Here is a 12,895-nt window from a genome sequence, read left to right on the forward strand (position 1 = left end):
AGAGAAAGAGGGGAAATGAGAATGAGGGGTGTAGAGCATGAACAAGTAAAACAATTTGACAGAATGATAAAAAGGGATTGGGAGAAAGAGACAGAGAAGGGGAGTGAGAAAGTCACAGAGTCACACAGAGAAAATTGTAACATATGGACTGAAAATAGCGAGAGAGAGAGAGAGATAGAGAGAGAGAGAGAGAGAGAGAGAGAGAGAGAGAGAGAGATAAAGGGAGGGAGAGAGAGGGCAAGAGGTCAGAAGGTGATCGAAAAGAAAAGACACAGGAAAGAGATTGGGGGAGAAAAGAGAGGGCACAAGAGTGGGAGCGCATAAGAGACAAAAAAAAGAAGGAGAGAAAAGAAAAGAAGAGCAGGGCTCCATTAAAGCATGTAAAAGAGCCACTCGGTCCACTTTGTCCTCCTAACTGCTCTCCTGAGACCTCGCACCTGATAGGGCACTTAGCACCCAAAGACATGCTAATCACAGGCCTCACACGTCCCCTCTATCACAGCTCATTACCCCCCTAGGTCCCCTGCAGCCCCATTGGCCTGATGTGTCAACCTGCTCTCAGCTGCTGCTCCTCTCCTGGGCCTAATGCACAGTTCAAAATGTATAATAAATGTGTAAGTGTGTGTGTGTGTGTGTGTATTTGTGTGTGTGACTGTGTGTGTGAGTGTGAGAGAAGGGAGATTGTTGGCTATGTGTGTCAGTATCTTTGCATATTTCACTCACATTTTTTCTTTGTGTGCTAACTGGGTTTTTCTGGAAGTGTGCAGAGTTACTCAACACCAGGGGCATAGCACAAGATCCTGGGCCCTATGCATAGGCAGTCCTGATGGGTCCCATAATAAATATAATAAAATATATTCCAGACTTTTCAAGGGCCCTCCCTCCCCTTGGGGCCCTAGTAATCAGTACTGGATTTACCCCCAGGTTCGACGCCCCTGCTCAATACTCAATACTGTAGAGTTGCAATAAGATCAATGCACGTTAGAATGCTTCCATTGAACCAGCTTAAAAAATGCAGGTTAGAACCTTGCACCTGCCTACACAATGTTCGTCAGCATGCCTATTTGCCCTAAAGAAGACTTGCTTTTCCGTCACTGTATCCTAAGGCAACTTTAATCAGTCACCTTGCATCTAGTGGCACAGTTTTATGATTCATTGTGTGATGCCATGTCTGAGTAAAATGTTGACTGGAACTATGGATGTCTCTGTTGTTGTCCTATCAAAAAAAGGTAGAATTATGATTCATAATTGTGGTGTTCTTACATGTGGTGTGTTCAGGTGCACCCCATTTATCCCTTGTTATTTTGTTGTTGTCATGGCAGCCACCGCAAAACAATCCCACAAATGTACAATTTATTTTTCAAAGCTGTCAGTTTGGTTTCAAAAGCACATAGACACAACCTCCTGAAAAAATGATAAGGAGTCAAGGAGGAAGAAAGAGAAAATGAAAACCCCAGTCCTCCTGCTCAATAGGCTACTAGAAAAGTAATAGTGTGTTAATGAAAGCATGTGACTCTACTATTCACGCATTAAAAGTATGTGGGCTCTTGCTGTGACAGTCGAGTAAATACTTTTACATTTGGGAATTGAATCTGAACTGTGGGTGTAAAGATGATGTTCATGAGTAAGAGAGTGTATGTGTTTGGGGGAACTATCTGGGTTTCTCACCCTGCTCTGGTTTGGCGTCTCTCTATATCACTAAGACTTATGACGTCAGTGACACAGGTGGCCTGACAACCACAGAAGTCAGTGGTGCAAATCCACCAACCCCACAAGACCTTTACTATGCTCTCCAGAGACAAACGTATTTTCCAAAGGGGGAAAGTATCTTGTAAATGGAGTGATTTACTTTTTAGAATAATTGTATGATATGGTTTATGATTGTTTGATATATGGCCATATGGCTTTGCTATTTAAAAGTGGTGGTTAAAAGATGGGATTAAACAATCAGACAAGTGTTTTGTGTGTTGACAAGTGTGTGTATGTATTAGTGTGTGTGCATTTGTGTATTTGGTTGTGTGTGTGTGAGTGTCTATCTGTGTCAGTATGGTTATGGGATTTGGCAGACGCCTTTGTCCAAAGCGAAGTATGTGTGTGTGTGTGTGTTATTGTGTGTGTGAGAGAGAGAGTTAGAAAATAAACTATGTATTTAAAGTTTCTTCAAGGAAAGTCACAAGAATAAGCCAAGATTTCACGTTTCAAACTGTTTATTACAAATTATCTCGAGTCAAAGCAGCTATTTTGAAACAAACTAGACATCAAACACTCAGTCCATTCATGTAATAAATAAGAGCATGGCATTTAATAAGTGCCAACAGAAATAAGTAAACAACAATTAAAAACGCAGGGCTACAGTGATAAACATTTAAGTATGTAAGCAGTTCTGCTAATAAAAAAAATCCCTGAATTCAGACCTTTCAATGCTCATATAACTATATCTATTAGTCGACTCAATACTGACATTGGACTCATATTTACATAGCTAGAGAAGGCCATTCAATGGCCTCGGGGCTCAGCCCATATGCACTCTCTGTCGGAGCTCAGTTACATTTTGATGTATTTACAAAGCTCAGAATTAGTCTAATGTACAATGTCCATGGGGATGGATGGCGGGATATTTACAGTGGGAGAGTTCTCAATGAGCGTTCGTGCGTTAACTGGATTGAAAGCTGGAGGATTCCGACTCTGTGGACACAGAGGACATCCCTCCGCGTTTCTTGGGGAGAATTTTCAGGCTGGAGCCGCGGCTGGGGGACAAGGCACTGCGGGCGGACTTCTTGAACTTCACCCCGAGGAAGGCGTACAGAATCGGGTTGAGGCAGCAGTGGAAGTAGGCCAGCGCCTCCGTGACGAAGATCCACTTCTCCAGACCTTGCTCTAGCTCGCAGCTGTGGGGCACCACGTTCAGAATCAGGAGCGTGTCCACCAGGATGCCCGCGCAATACGGCAGCCAGCAACTGAAGAAGCAGACGATCAGCACCACCGTGGTCTTCAGCGCCTTGCGCTTCTGGGTGCCCTTGGTGCCGCGCGCCAACTTGGAAATGATGATGCAGTAGCAAATAAGGATCACCAGTCCCGGCAGGACGAATCCCACCACGATGTGCTGGAACTGGAAGGCGGCGCGCCAGACCGACGACGGCTCTGGGTAGACCCGCTGGCAACTCGTCCTGACAGTGATGTTCTCCGCCTTGGCGAACACCAGGTCAGGCACGGTGAGCAGCGCAGCCGGGAGCCACACGCCCACGTATATGATGCGCTCCGCCAACAGCTTCCTCGGCCCTTGGCTGTTTGTGGCCCTGACCACGGCGAGGTAGCGGTCCAGACTGATGAAGGCGAGAATGAGCACGCTGCTGTACAGATTCACAGTATAGATCATGTGCACAGCCACACACATGAAGCCGCCGAAGTACCACTGGTCACTGGCCGCTTCTACGGCCCAAAAGGGAAGTGTCAGCACGAAGAGTAAGTCAGCGACAGACAGATGCAGGCGGTATTTGTCAGTCATAGTTCTGGACTTCCTCTGATAGCCCATCACTATAACCACAAGGCCGTTTCCAATGATCCCCAGCAGAAAAATGATTCCGTACACGCAGGGAAGGAAGATCCGGCTGAATTCATGGCTGACAGCTCGGTCACAGGCTTCATCAAATTCTAGTATGTCCCCAGATCCAGACTCGGAGCTGTTATCTTCAGTGTAGTCGTCTGGTATTACTATATGCTGCAAAAGAGAAAAGAAACGTTAAGTTAGAAACATAGCAATCTATGCATAACCATACAAGCACTAAGGGCACATGGAATGTAAACACCTTTAAATTCCAACTTACCTCGTAATAAGACATTGTGGGGTTTCAGGTACTAGTCCCTTTCAACCAGTTAACTCACAGAGGCTGTGGATATTGTTGTGTTTCTCGTGGATCTGTCTGACTTTAAACAACCCTGACCCCCCATGCACCTCCCATAGGCGGAGTTCTCTCGGGTTGGCACGTGTGCGCAATGCGCTCCAGAGCAACAGGCAGCATCTGCTTTCCTAAAATATACTTTCCTGTTTGTGTGTCAGGTGTCGGTTGTAAAAGCTCAAAACGTGATATTTTATGCATGTTAGCATGTACATTCTGGTATCAAAGTGTAGTATTTGAGCAAGTTTTGGCGATCATATTTTTGGCAATCTGGCAGGTAGCCTACATGAATCCCCAACGCCCCAACGTTTCCATGATAAAATGAAATGTCTTTAATATCTTTATTTATTCAGAATAACATTATGAGAGGGCTCCTCTCCTTCTTGCTTTGATGTTGCTGACGCTGACGTTGGAGCGGGTGGTACGCAGCGCTCGTTACGCCAGTGATTTTGAGATCAATATCTGTCTGGAGGCGTGAAAATTCCTCAAGTGAGATTGCCATGTTTTCGTACACGCGCCCAGAGGACGAGACCGAGTGGCAATGTCTACTTCAATGTTCCCGCGCAGAAGCGCAGCGCCTCTTTCTCTCTCAGGGAAGCGAAGCATTACCCCCATAGAAACTTTTATGCGTGGTCAATGAACTGCACACCCGTCGTCTCACTATAGGTGCGTAAAAGATATGGGAAGTATTTGCGTTTCGATGATCACTAGCAGTAGAGAAGTTAGAGGAAGTGATAAAATATTCTCAGGATGGTAATAGCCCAGCTGTAGTACAATTTCGCCTAAATTCTATTCAAGAGTATTCATTTATATGCACCCTTATTTCTTGGGTAGCCTAATGATCCGACCTCAGAGAAACGTCCCGATGTAATTATTCATGACTGTATGCTAAAGGAACCTTCTGTCAGATTTCAGAATATGTGATTAAATAACAGTCACAGTCTAGCCAGCATCTTCTGACTGAATTCTGACTCTGAACCTGATATCATTCACATTTTCTATCTCTCTGTCAATCAGAATTCACACTTTCTTAGTATGCTAATCCCTTAAACCCAGCCACGGGCTCAGGTAACAGGAGGATTGTGTGTATATGAGTGAGTGTGAATGTGTGTCGTTGAGCTCACAGGCCCATTGGCAAGACACATTGCTAATGAGGATCAGATGATCATAAGGATCAGAGAGGTGATGCTTTCCTATTTCACTGTTCAGCATCTAATACCTCAGTGAGCAAAAACCATGGAGATATGAATTCTTGAAAATAAAAAAAACTATGGGGGAAAAAAAGTATTTCATAACTGTACGTGTGTGAGAGAGAGTATACGTTTTGTGTGTGTGTGTGTGTGTGTGTGTGTGTGTGTGTGTGTGTGTGTGTGTGAGAGAGAGAGAGTATACGTTTTGTGTGTGTGTGTGTGTGTGTGTGAGAGAGAGAGAGAGAGTATACATCTTGTGTGTGTGTGTGTGTATTTGTGTGTGTGTGTGTGTGTGTGTGTGTGTGTGTGTGTGTGTGTGTGTGACAGTTCTCAGTAATGAGGATGTGCATCTGTTAGGGAAGGAGATGGAGGATGGTAGAAGTGGTGATGAAGAAAGTACCGGCCATTACAAAAACCTAGCTGCCCTAAGCTGCTGTGCAGGCAGTCTCGACCTTCCTCTTTATATGCATTTGTTTTGTTGTTAATAAAGTTCAAGAGCTGAAACGTCCAACTCTGTGACATCGACATTGGCATCATGAGTTTCACTGCCCTCTTATTCATCAGTTTGATCTATTCCTTCTCTTCCCCTCAAGCATGACTTTGTCTAAATAACAAGAGTTTGTTCAGGAGTCACAGATTTTAACATGGGCTTTCATTTGTCTTTTTGACTTTTGAACAATGACCTATTTTCAACATAGTAGGCTAGAAGTAATGGTAGTGAATTCACAGTACAGCAACGGTATTAGATCTGTCACTAGTGAAACATTTTCTTTCCGGTGAACAGTCTAATCTTTTTTCCCAGTTGTTCAGTATGTGCATCTCTCTCTCTCCCTCTCTGTGTTTTGTTTTTTACTTTCATGCTCTGAGCGTGGGAAGATGAAAACGTATTAGTCTGGCGCTGGCTGGGCTGTTTACTCTTGGGTATCTCGGGGGCCCGTGCTCATTTGTACCCACAAAAAAAAGATGATGAGATGGGCAAACAGAGAGACACACACAGACATAGAGAGTCTGAGGGAGGCAGGTGAGTGTGTGTGTGTGTATCTGTGTGAAGTTCTGGCTTTTGTGGCACCTTTGGTTAGTCTCACCACCAGTGTTCCGTGAAAAGGGCGCAGCGTTGCGTCCACGCTGCCTGTGTACCCGAGGCAGAAAAACAAAAAAAGCATGTTTCATGTTTGGCGCCTGGCAGCGCAAACAGGAAGTCGACAGTTGGTATGACTACAGCAGTGCTTGCAGGCACTTGTCCTGGCTCCATTTCAACTTTCATGCTGTGGGGGGGGGGGGGGGGTGCAGATATAAACAAGTGCCAAACACAAGGGAAAAAAAGATATTGACACTTACGTTCTCCCTGTGTGGGTGCATGTGTGTGTGTGGGGTGGACAATTATAATTTAGTTTCTTTCTTAATCTTACAGACAGCCTCTGGGCTGACATCAAATGGCTTGGAGACACCTTCATATCTCCTCCAGAACAATGTCTCACCACACTAAGTGGCCCTCTGTATGTGTATGAACCTGTGCTATCAGTGTGTGTGTGTAGAGATGTATGTTGAATCTCTGTCACTCTCTGTGTGTCTCTGTGTTTGGACGGCTCTTACTGTGTGGGTGCACACTAGGAGGTCCACAGCAGAGTGGTGATCTCCAGAGAGAGACAGAGAGGTAGAGAAAGAGTCTGAGGGATGAAAGAGACTCCTGCTGACAGACATTTTATGCTTTCACTGGTCCTCTCAAAAGGCCATGTAATTTAGAAGACTCGCAAGGGTATGCGAGTGTGCACTCGCATGAATATGCACATGCACACACACACACACACACACACACACACACACACACACACCCCACCAACGTTAACACAAAAACACAAGATTAACAAATTCAGTATGCTGTCCACTGACATCCACACAGAGATAAAACACACAAACAACAACAGCACAGGAAAAGACACTCTAGACACATTACACTAGAACATAAGGCATGACACACACACACACACACACACACACACACACACACACACACACACACCAACTTTAACACAAAAACACAAGATTAACACATTCAGTATGCTGTCCACTGACATCCACACACAGATAAACACACAGACAAAGACAGCACAGGAAAAGACACTCTAGACACATTACACTAGAACATAAGGCATGCCACACACACACACACACACACACACACACACACACACACACACACACACACACCCCACCAACGTTAACACAAAAACACAAGATTAACACATTCAGTATGCTGTCCACTGACATCCACACAGAGATAAAACACACAAACAACAACAGCACAGGAAAAGACACTCTAGACACATTACACTAGAACATAAGGCATGACACACACACACACACACACACACTCACACACACACACACCAACTTTAACACAAAAACACAAGATTAACACATTCAGTATGCTGTCCACTGACATCCACACACAGATAAACACACAGACAAAGACAGCACAGGAAAAGACACTCTAGACACATTACACTAGAACATAAGGCATGCCACACACACACACACACACACACACACACACACACACACACACACACACACACACACACACACACACACACACACACTTGCTGAAAATGTCTTCTGTCTTAAACCCCTCCACCTGTAATAATTCCCTGGGGACAGGGCAGAGGGATGCTGATAAGAAGACAATGGCCCTGATGAGCACAGATAACACTGGGCTGTCTGGGAGAATGGTCATTAGGCCATCTGTGCACGAGTGTGTGTGTGTCTTGGCTCATTAGTGACAGTCTGTCTGAAAGCACACCATATGTAGGTTATATATATAAGTATAGGTAACAGGGTAATAGACACTGCTGGGGGTTGGTGGGGTGGTGAATGTGGTTGAGGGAGAGAGCATTTGTCTGTGTTTGTGAGTGTGAGTGTGTGTGATGTAGAGAGAGAGGGAAAAAGAGGAGAGAGAGAGAGAGAGAGAGAGAGAGAGAGAGAGGCGAGCACCGTAGCAAAAGAAGATCAATTTGCATGACCAGAGGGGCCCAGCTTTTTGACTGCAGCAGCCTGGTGCCTTGAAGTCTGAACGGCGGCCACTGAAGTTCTTGCCCCAGGGCGCCTAGAAACAAATCACTGCTCTTGAGTCTCTCCCAGGGCACGGAGGAGAGGAGAAAAGAGGGAGCGGGAGGAGGCGAGAGGAGGAGAGAGACACCTGTTAAAATGATCCTCTGTCGCTCATCCTCTGGTTCTCCTTTGTCCGGGTGTTCGGGGGCGGGTCACGGGCGAGGCCGTAAAATCATTACCTCGTCAAGCAGCTCGGAGGTGGTGTGTCAGAAAGAGAGAGAGAGAGGGAGAGACAAGGGTTGGACAGACAAAGGGAAAAAAAAAGGCTCCATAAAATATGTGATTGAGATGGGAGGAGCCGCTGGTAAAGGAGAACAGTTAGTTTTGATCAAATATTAGGTTCATATTTAAGCCTGAATTTCAGCATTAAGCTAATGTTTTTATCCAAAATGAAAATGAAATACAGTGACAATAAAATAGCAGAATTAGGTTACATATTGAATGTGCTACTAATTGCACTTTATTAATTTGTGAATTCAGTGAACACATTCTTAATTGTGAAGTAGGCCCAAACGGTGTATGACAGAGAGACAAACTGGATCCAATATTATTTGAATCTGTACTGTTACTGGTTCGTATACCGGACCCTACACAGTGAATCAATATAATAATCTGTAGGCAGTGGAGCAATCGCGGCAAAAAACTGTTGTTCTACAGTTATTTCATCAGACAAGGCACCAGATGAGAAGACCATCTGAGGCTAAGATGCATAGACTCTCTGTTTCCACCAAAGATTCTAGAGCGGAGCGCTCTAGAATCTTTGGTTTCCACTGTCTACCATCTGTGTTTTCATGTGCCGTGGAATTCAATTCAATTGTAATGGATCTCATGAATAGAGTGACAAGCTAAATGATTTCTAAGCCGGTAAAGCTAAGAGGACTTGAATCATGTGTGTTCAAGCAACACACACACACACAAGCATCTTCAACTGTTAGACACCAAGCCCATGTCTCTTATCATTCTGAAAACATTTTGAGGAACATTTGGTGCACTGACTTCCTGGCAAGACGTTTTGACCAGGGAGTTGGGGTGAAGAAGATGACATTTGTGAAGGGTTTTGAAGCCCCTCCCAGCCGACCAGACTGTGGTAAGAGCCCCTCCCTTGACAGCTGACTGATTTAGAGAGCTCCCTTCCCTTCCCTCACCAGTGTCGGCCGTTGCTGTTACAGTCAGTCAGAGGGACTCTCAATTCTCCATAGCTGTTCACACCTCAACCTCAATTTCCACCCTCTTTCTCTGTTTGTTTAACTTCACTTTGAGGCCTCTATAAACCTGTAATTGTTCATTTATGTTTAGGGAAGGTGAATGTGTGTGTGTGTGTGTAGGAGAGAGACAGGAAGGGAGAAAGAATGAGTGACAGTGTGTGAGTGTAAAAGTGAACATAAAACAGAAATGATACATACGTATGTGTTTAAAATCACTATAATCAAGGGTACACTTTTATGACCGGCACTTTTTTGGACAGCCCCTTCATCATGACTTTAATTAAACAGATGTTGATGCATCCAGATTTTCCCCAGTTACAAACCTGTGAGTCACATCGTACTCATTAGCTGAGGGTGCAACAAAAGACTCCCCTGGAGTGCTTTGCCTGGGTTAAACTCAAAACAGGACCTTAAAAACTGAAATCGTCCAAAACAAAGCAAGCTATGACACTGACGTGTGTATGAGGTTATTATGCAATTCTGTGAGATTGGCCCGGTAGGCGAACACAGGTGAAGCTTGACAGACAGACAGACTCCAAGAAGTGCCAACAGACTACACCTTTTCAAACACAGACACACACACACACACAGGTTGGCAGTTCAGCCAGCGTTCAGGCCTTGAGGGAGCTGAGCTGACTGGGTGAAGATCTTGTCCTGCTGCAACGTGTTTCCCCACACCCATTATCCACACTATCATTGACAGAGGAACCCGGGGTGAAACAACCATAGTCATAAGCAAGATCTCATCACCCTTCACCATGCCATGTCAGGCCACACAGACAGAGGTCAGACACTAGCCCACAGACATGGCTACTTTCCATTTGTGATGTGGTGGGTGGTATCATTCAGTTCTGAAAAGTTATCACACCTTGGCTCCCTGGTTACAGGCAAGGTCAAAATGTTGACTGTGAATCACCTATAATGCCACAAAGCAGGCCCACATGCATTGTCTTCCATAAACATGAATTGATTTGAGTTGAATTGAGTGTGGTACTTCTAAGATTTTTGAAAGAAGCAAAGAAACATGGCAAAAGCAGAAATGCCTTTAGTTTTTACGTAGTTTGATTGCATGTGACAATCTACTGAGGACAAAACCACAACTTCCTTATACCGTATTTAACGTTGTGTTCCCAAACAGAATTATTTTGGTGTCATGTTGCATAACATATTTCCCACCTTTTCTACACCCTATTTGCCTATAGTGATAGCCTGATAGATCTCCTACGTATCTCGAGGACATTTACCCACTGAAATGAAATCAGATTCCCTGATCACTACGATGAAAGATAGTCTGAGAGCAGAGGACCTATGAGCCCCAAAGGCAGCCGTGGCCTACTGGTTAGCGCTTCGGACTTGTAACCGGATGGTTGCCGGTTCGAACCCCGACCAAAAGGAGCTGCTAATATCACTGCTCCCCGAGCGCTGCTGTTATAGAAGCTCACTGCGCCGGGATTAGTGTGCTTCACCTCACTGTGTGCTGAGTGTGTTTCACTAATTCACGGATTGGGATAAATGCAGAGACCAAATTTCCCTCACGGGATCAAGAGTATATATACTATACTATATACTATACAAAGGCTCTGTGGGAACCATAGGGATGAAGCACTGTAATGTTAGATAGTGCTGCCATCTAGTGTTTGAACAAAATGTCAACATTTCACCACAGAAAGATGACATAAATGGTCAGCTTTACTGACTGTGAGATGAAGTGTGATGTACTGCACACATAGGCCTACATTGCTTTACATGATGCAGATATTAAAATGGGACCACCACATACTTCACTGCTAATCTGGGAGGCTGTGTTATTGTCAACACAACATCTGTGACAACTAAGTTCTTATAAAGAAAGTTTTGAAAGTGAATGAAACTTAATACAGTAATCACCTCCATTTTTGGACAAGGCTAGAAGTGGGTCAAGGGTTATGGGAGAAGCAAACAGCAACAAAATGCATTCCAACAAATACCGGTACACAGGTAATACTATCCACAGGTAACACACCTTTATGTGTCAAATGTTACTAAATACACTCCTGTTTGTATGGTAGTGAAAGGCTTCCTTCTTAACCAAAATACATTTATTGTCAATCAGTTACATCCATTGATATCCAGGTAACACACTGACATCTATACACCAAAAACTGAAAGAGTGCAATTCAGACAGGCCTTATTTCACTTATTCCTTATTACATCAACATGGCACATGGCATGATTACAGTCTCTTCTGTCAAGAGGAAGTGTCCCTTTACTACAGTTGACCTTTTGTCTGAGGTACATAACTCTGAAACAAAGTGCTTAGCACAGGCCTTATTGAAATACAGTTTGCTTTCAAACTGTATGTATGGCAGGCCTACTGACTGATATTGTTACCATGGTGCTGTAGCCTTATACTGTAAGCACAGTTCATTTTTCATCGTCATAGTAGCGTTTTTTAATTGCTCTGTACTTCCTCAAAAAATACAGGGCCTGTATTTCCTTGATGACAAAGTCTCCACGGGCAAGAAGCTTTTGAATCTTTTCTGGGTCTGTGACATCTTTGTTCTTCATAAACGACGCCTTCAGGCGTTGTCTAAAGTATGTAAAGCCTTGAGGGTAATCTCGCCCCAGGTGTAGCAACTTTCAGAGGGGAGAGGCAAGAATTATGATGTTAAAATCCACAAAGACAAAATGAACATGTATTGGTGTAACATTTGTTATGGCGTTGTTAGGAGACACTTACAGTTTTGTACAAGTGGATCACTTGCCCCTTGAATGGGTTTGTCATGGTCTCGGTCCTAGGGATGGGTTAGAGATAGACGAAGTGATTTACCCTGTCAAACCTGGGCCATTGCTTTCTTGTATGTAACAAAAGAGTGCGTGTTCACGACTTGTAACGGAACTTACAATGACCTTCTTCCTCCTACTATCATGTTAGCTGGCTGGCTAGCCTTGCTAGTTTAACACTTTTCTAGCTAATGATACTAGCAGTTATGGCAAGAAAGCAAGACATCACAAAGTCCGATTTCTTCACTGCATCTTTCCTTTGACGTTGCTTATAACGTTACTTAATCTTGGACATGTTTACGGGCAAAATAGGTGAAGGTGTCAATGCTAGGTCTCGTAATAACGTTGCCGTTAACGTTAGCTGAACAAAGCCACCACCACAGCCAGCTAACGGTGACTAGTAATCCATGTTTATTGCTGATCAGATGAGCATTATTCAACACAGTTATGACTCATGACCTTATAGCCAGTCCAGTTATTTGATATGTGACTAAAGCTCACCGTTTAGGCCTTTAGTTCATCCGAGGTTACCCATCGCCTTAAGAGTGTGCTGTTCGTAGTTTGGCCAGAGACTTTCTAATGAGGAGACACAGCACTCAAAAAATACTCCATAGAAATGCATGGGGCTAGTTTGTCACGCCAATATGGCCGTTGTCTACACATATCCCACCCCTTCCTTGGCAAAACGTCGACATGTGAATACATTGAGCCAATCATATGGTTTGTTGTGAAG

At 44.2% G+C, this 12,895-nt stretch overlaps 2 protein-coding genes across 2 annotated transcripts; both read right to left on the bottom strand.

Annotated features, from left to right (window-relative positions):
* Window positions 1–2,189: 2,189 nt before the first annotated feature.
* On the bottom strand, window positions 2,190–3,902 carry cxcr4a (chemokine (C-X-C motif) receptor 4a). The gene is made up of 2 exons (XM_076296590.1): window positions 3,825–3,902; window positions 2,190–3,718 (listed from the first exon to the last, which is right to left on the bottom strand). Exons 1-2 carry the CDS (start codon window positions 3,837–3,839, stop codon window positions 2,654–2,656), a joined length of 1,080 nt encoding a protein of 359 aa, XP_076152705.1. The 5' UTR covers window positions 3,840–3,902; the 3' UTR covers window positions 2,190–2,653.
* Window positions 3,903–11,459: 7,557 nt separating this feature from the next.
* Window positions 11,460–12,894, bottom strand: LOC143136605 (LYR motif-containing protein 5A-like). The gene is made up of 3 exons (XM_076297313.1): window positions 12,664–12,894; window positions 12,119–12,173; window positions 11,460–12,015 (listed from the first exon to the last, which is right to left on the bottom strand). Exons 2-3 carry the CDS (start codon window positions 12,161–12,163, stop codon window positions 11,803–11,805), a joined length of 258 nt encoding a protein of 85 aa, XP_076153428.1. The 5' UTR covers window positions 12,164–12,173; window positions 12,664–12,894; the 3' UTR covers window positions 11,460–11,802.
* Window position 12,895: the final 1 nt, after the last annotated feature.

This window comes from Alosa pseudoharengus, unplaced genomic scaffold, assembly GCF_046254945.1.
Source record: "Alosa pseudoharengus isolate Yale_2024_CS ecotype anadromous, Long Island Sound unplaced genomic scaffold, YU_APseudo_1.1 YU_APseudo_1.1_scf_20, whole genome shotgun sequence".
Taxonomy (NCBI): domain Eukaryota; kingdom Metazoa; phylum Chordata; class Actinopteri; order Clupeiformes; family Clupeidae; genus Alosa; species Alosa pseudoharengus.

What these genes read in the sequence shown, in the direction of transcription:
- LOC143136605 (XM_076297313.1), bottom strand. Translation starts at nt 12,163, where the DNA reads ATGACAAACCCATTCAAGGGGCAAGTGATCCACTTGTACAAAACT. An exon ending in TGATCCACTTGTACAAAACT is followed by an intron (nt 12,016 to 12,118) that starts GTAAGTGTCTCC and finishes CCCCTCTGAAAG; the next exon opens with TTGCTACACCTGGGGCGAGA.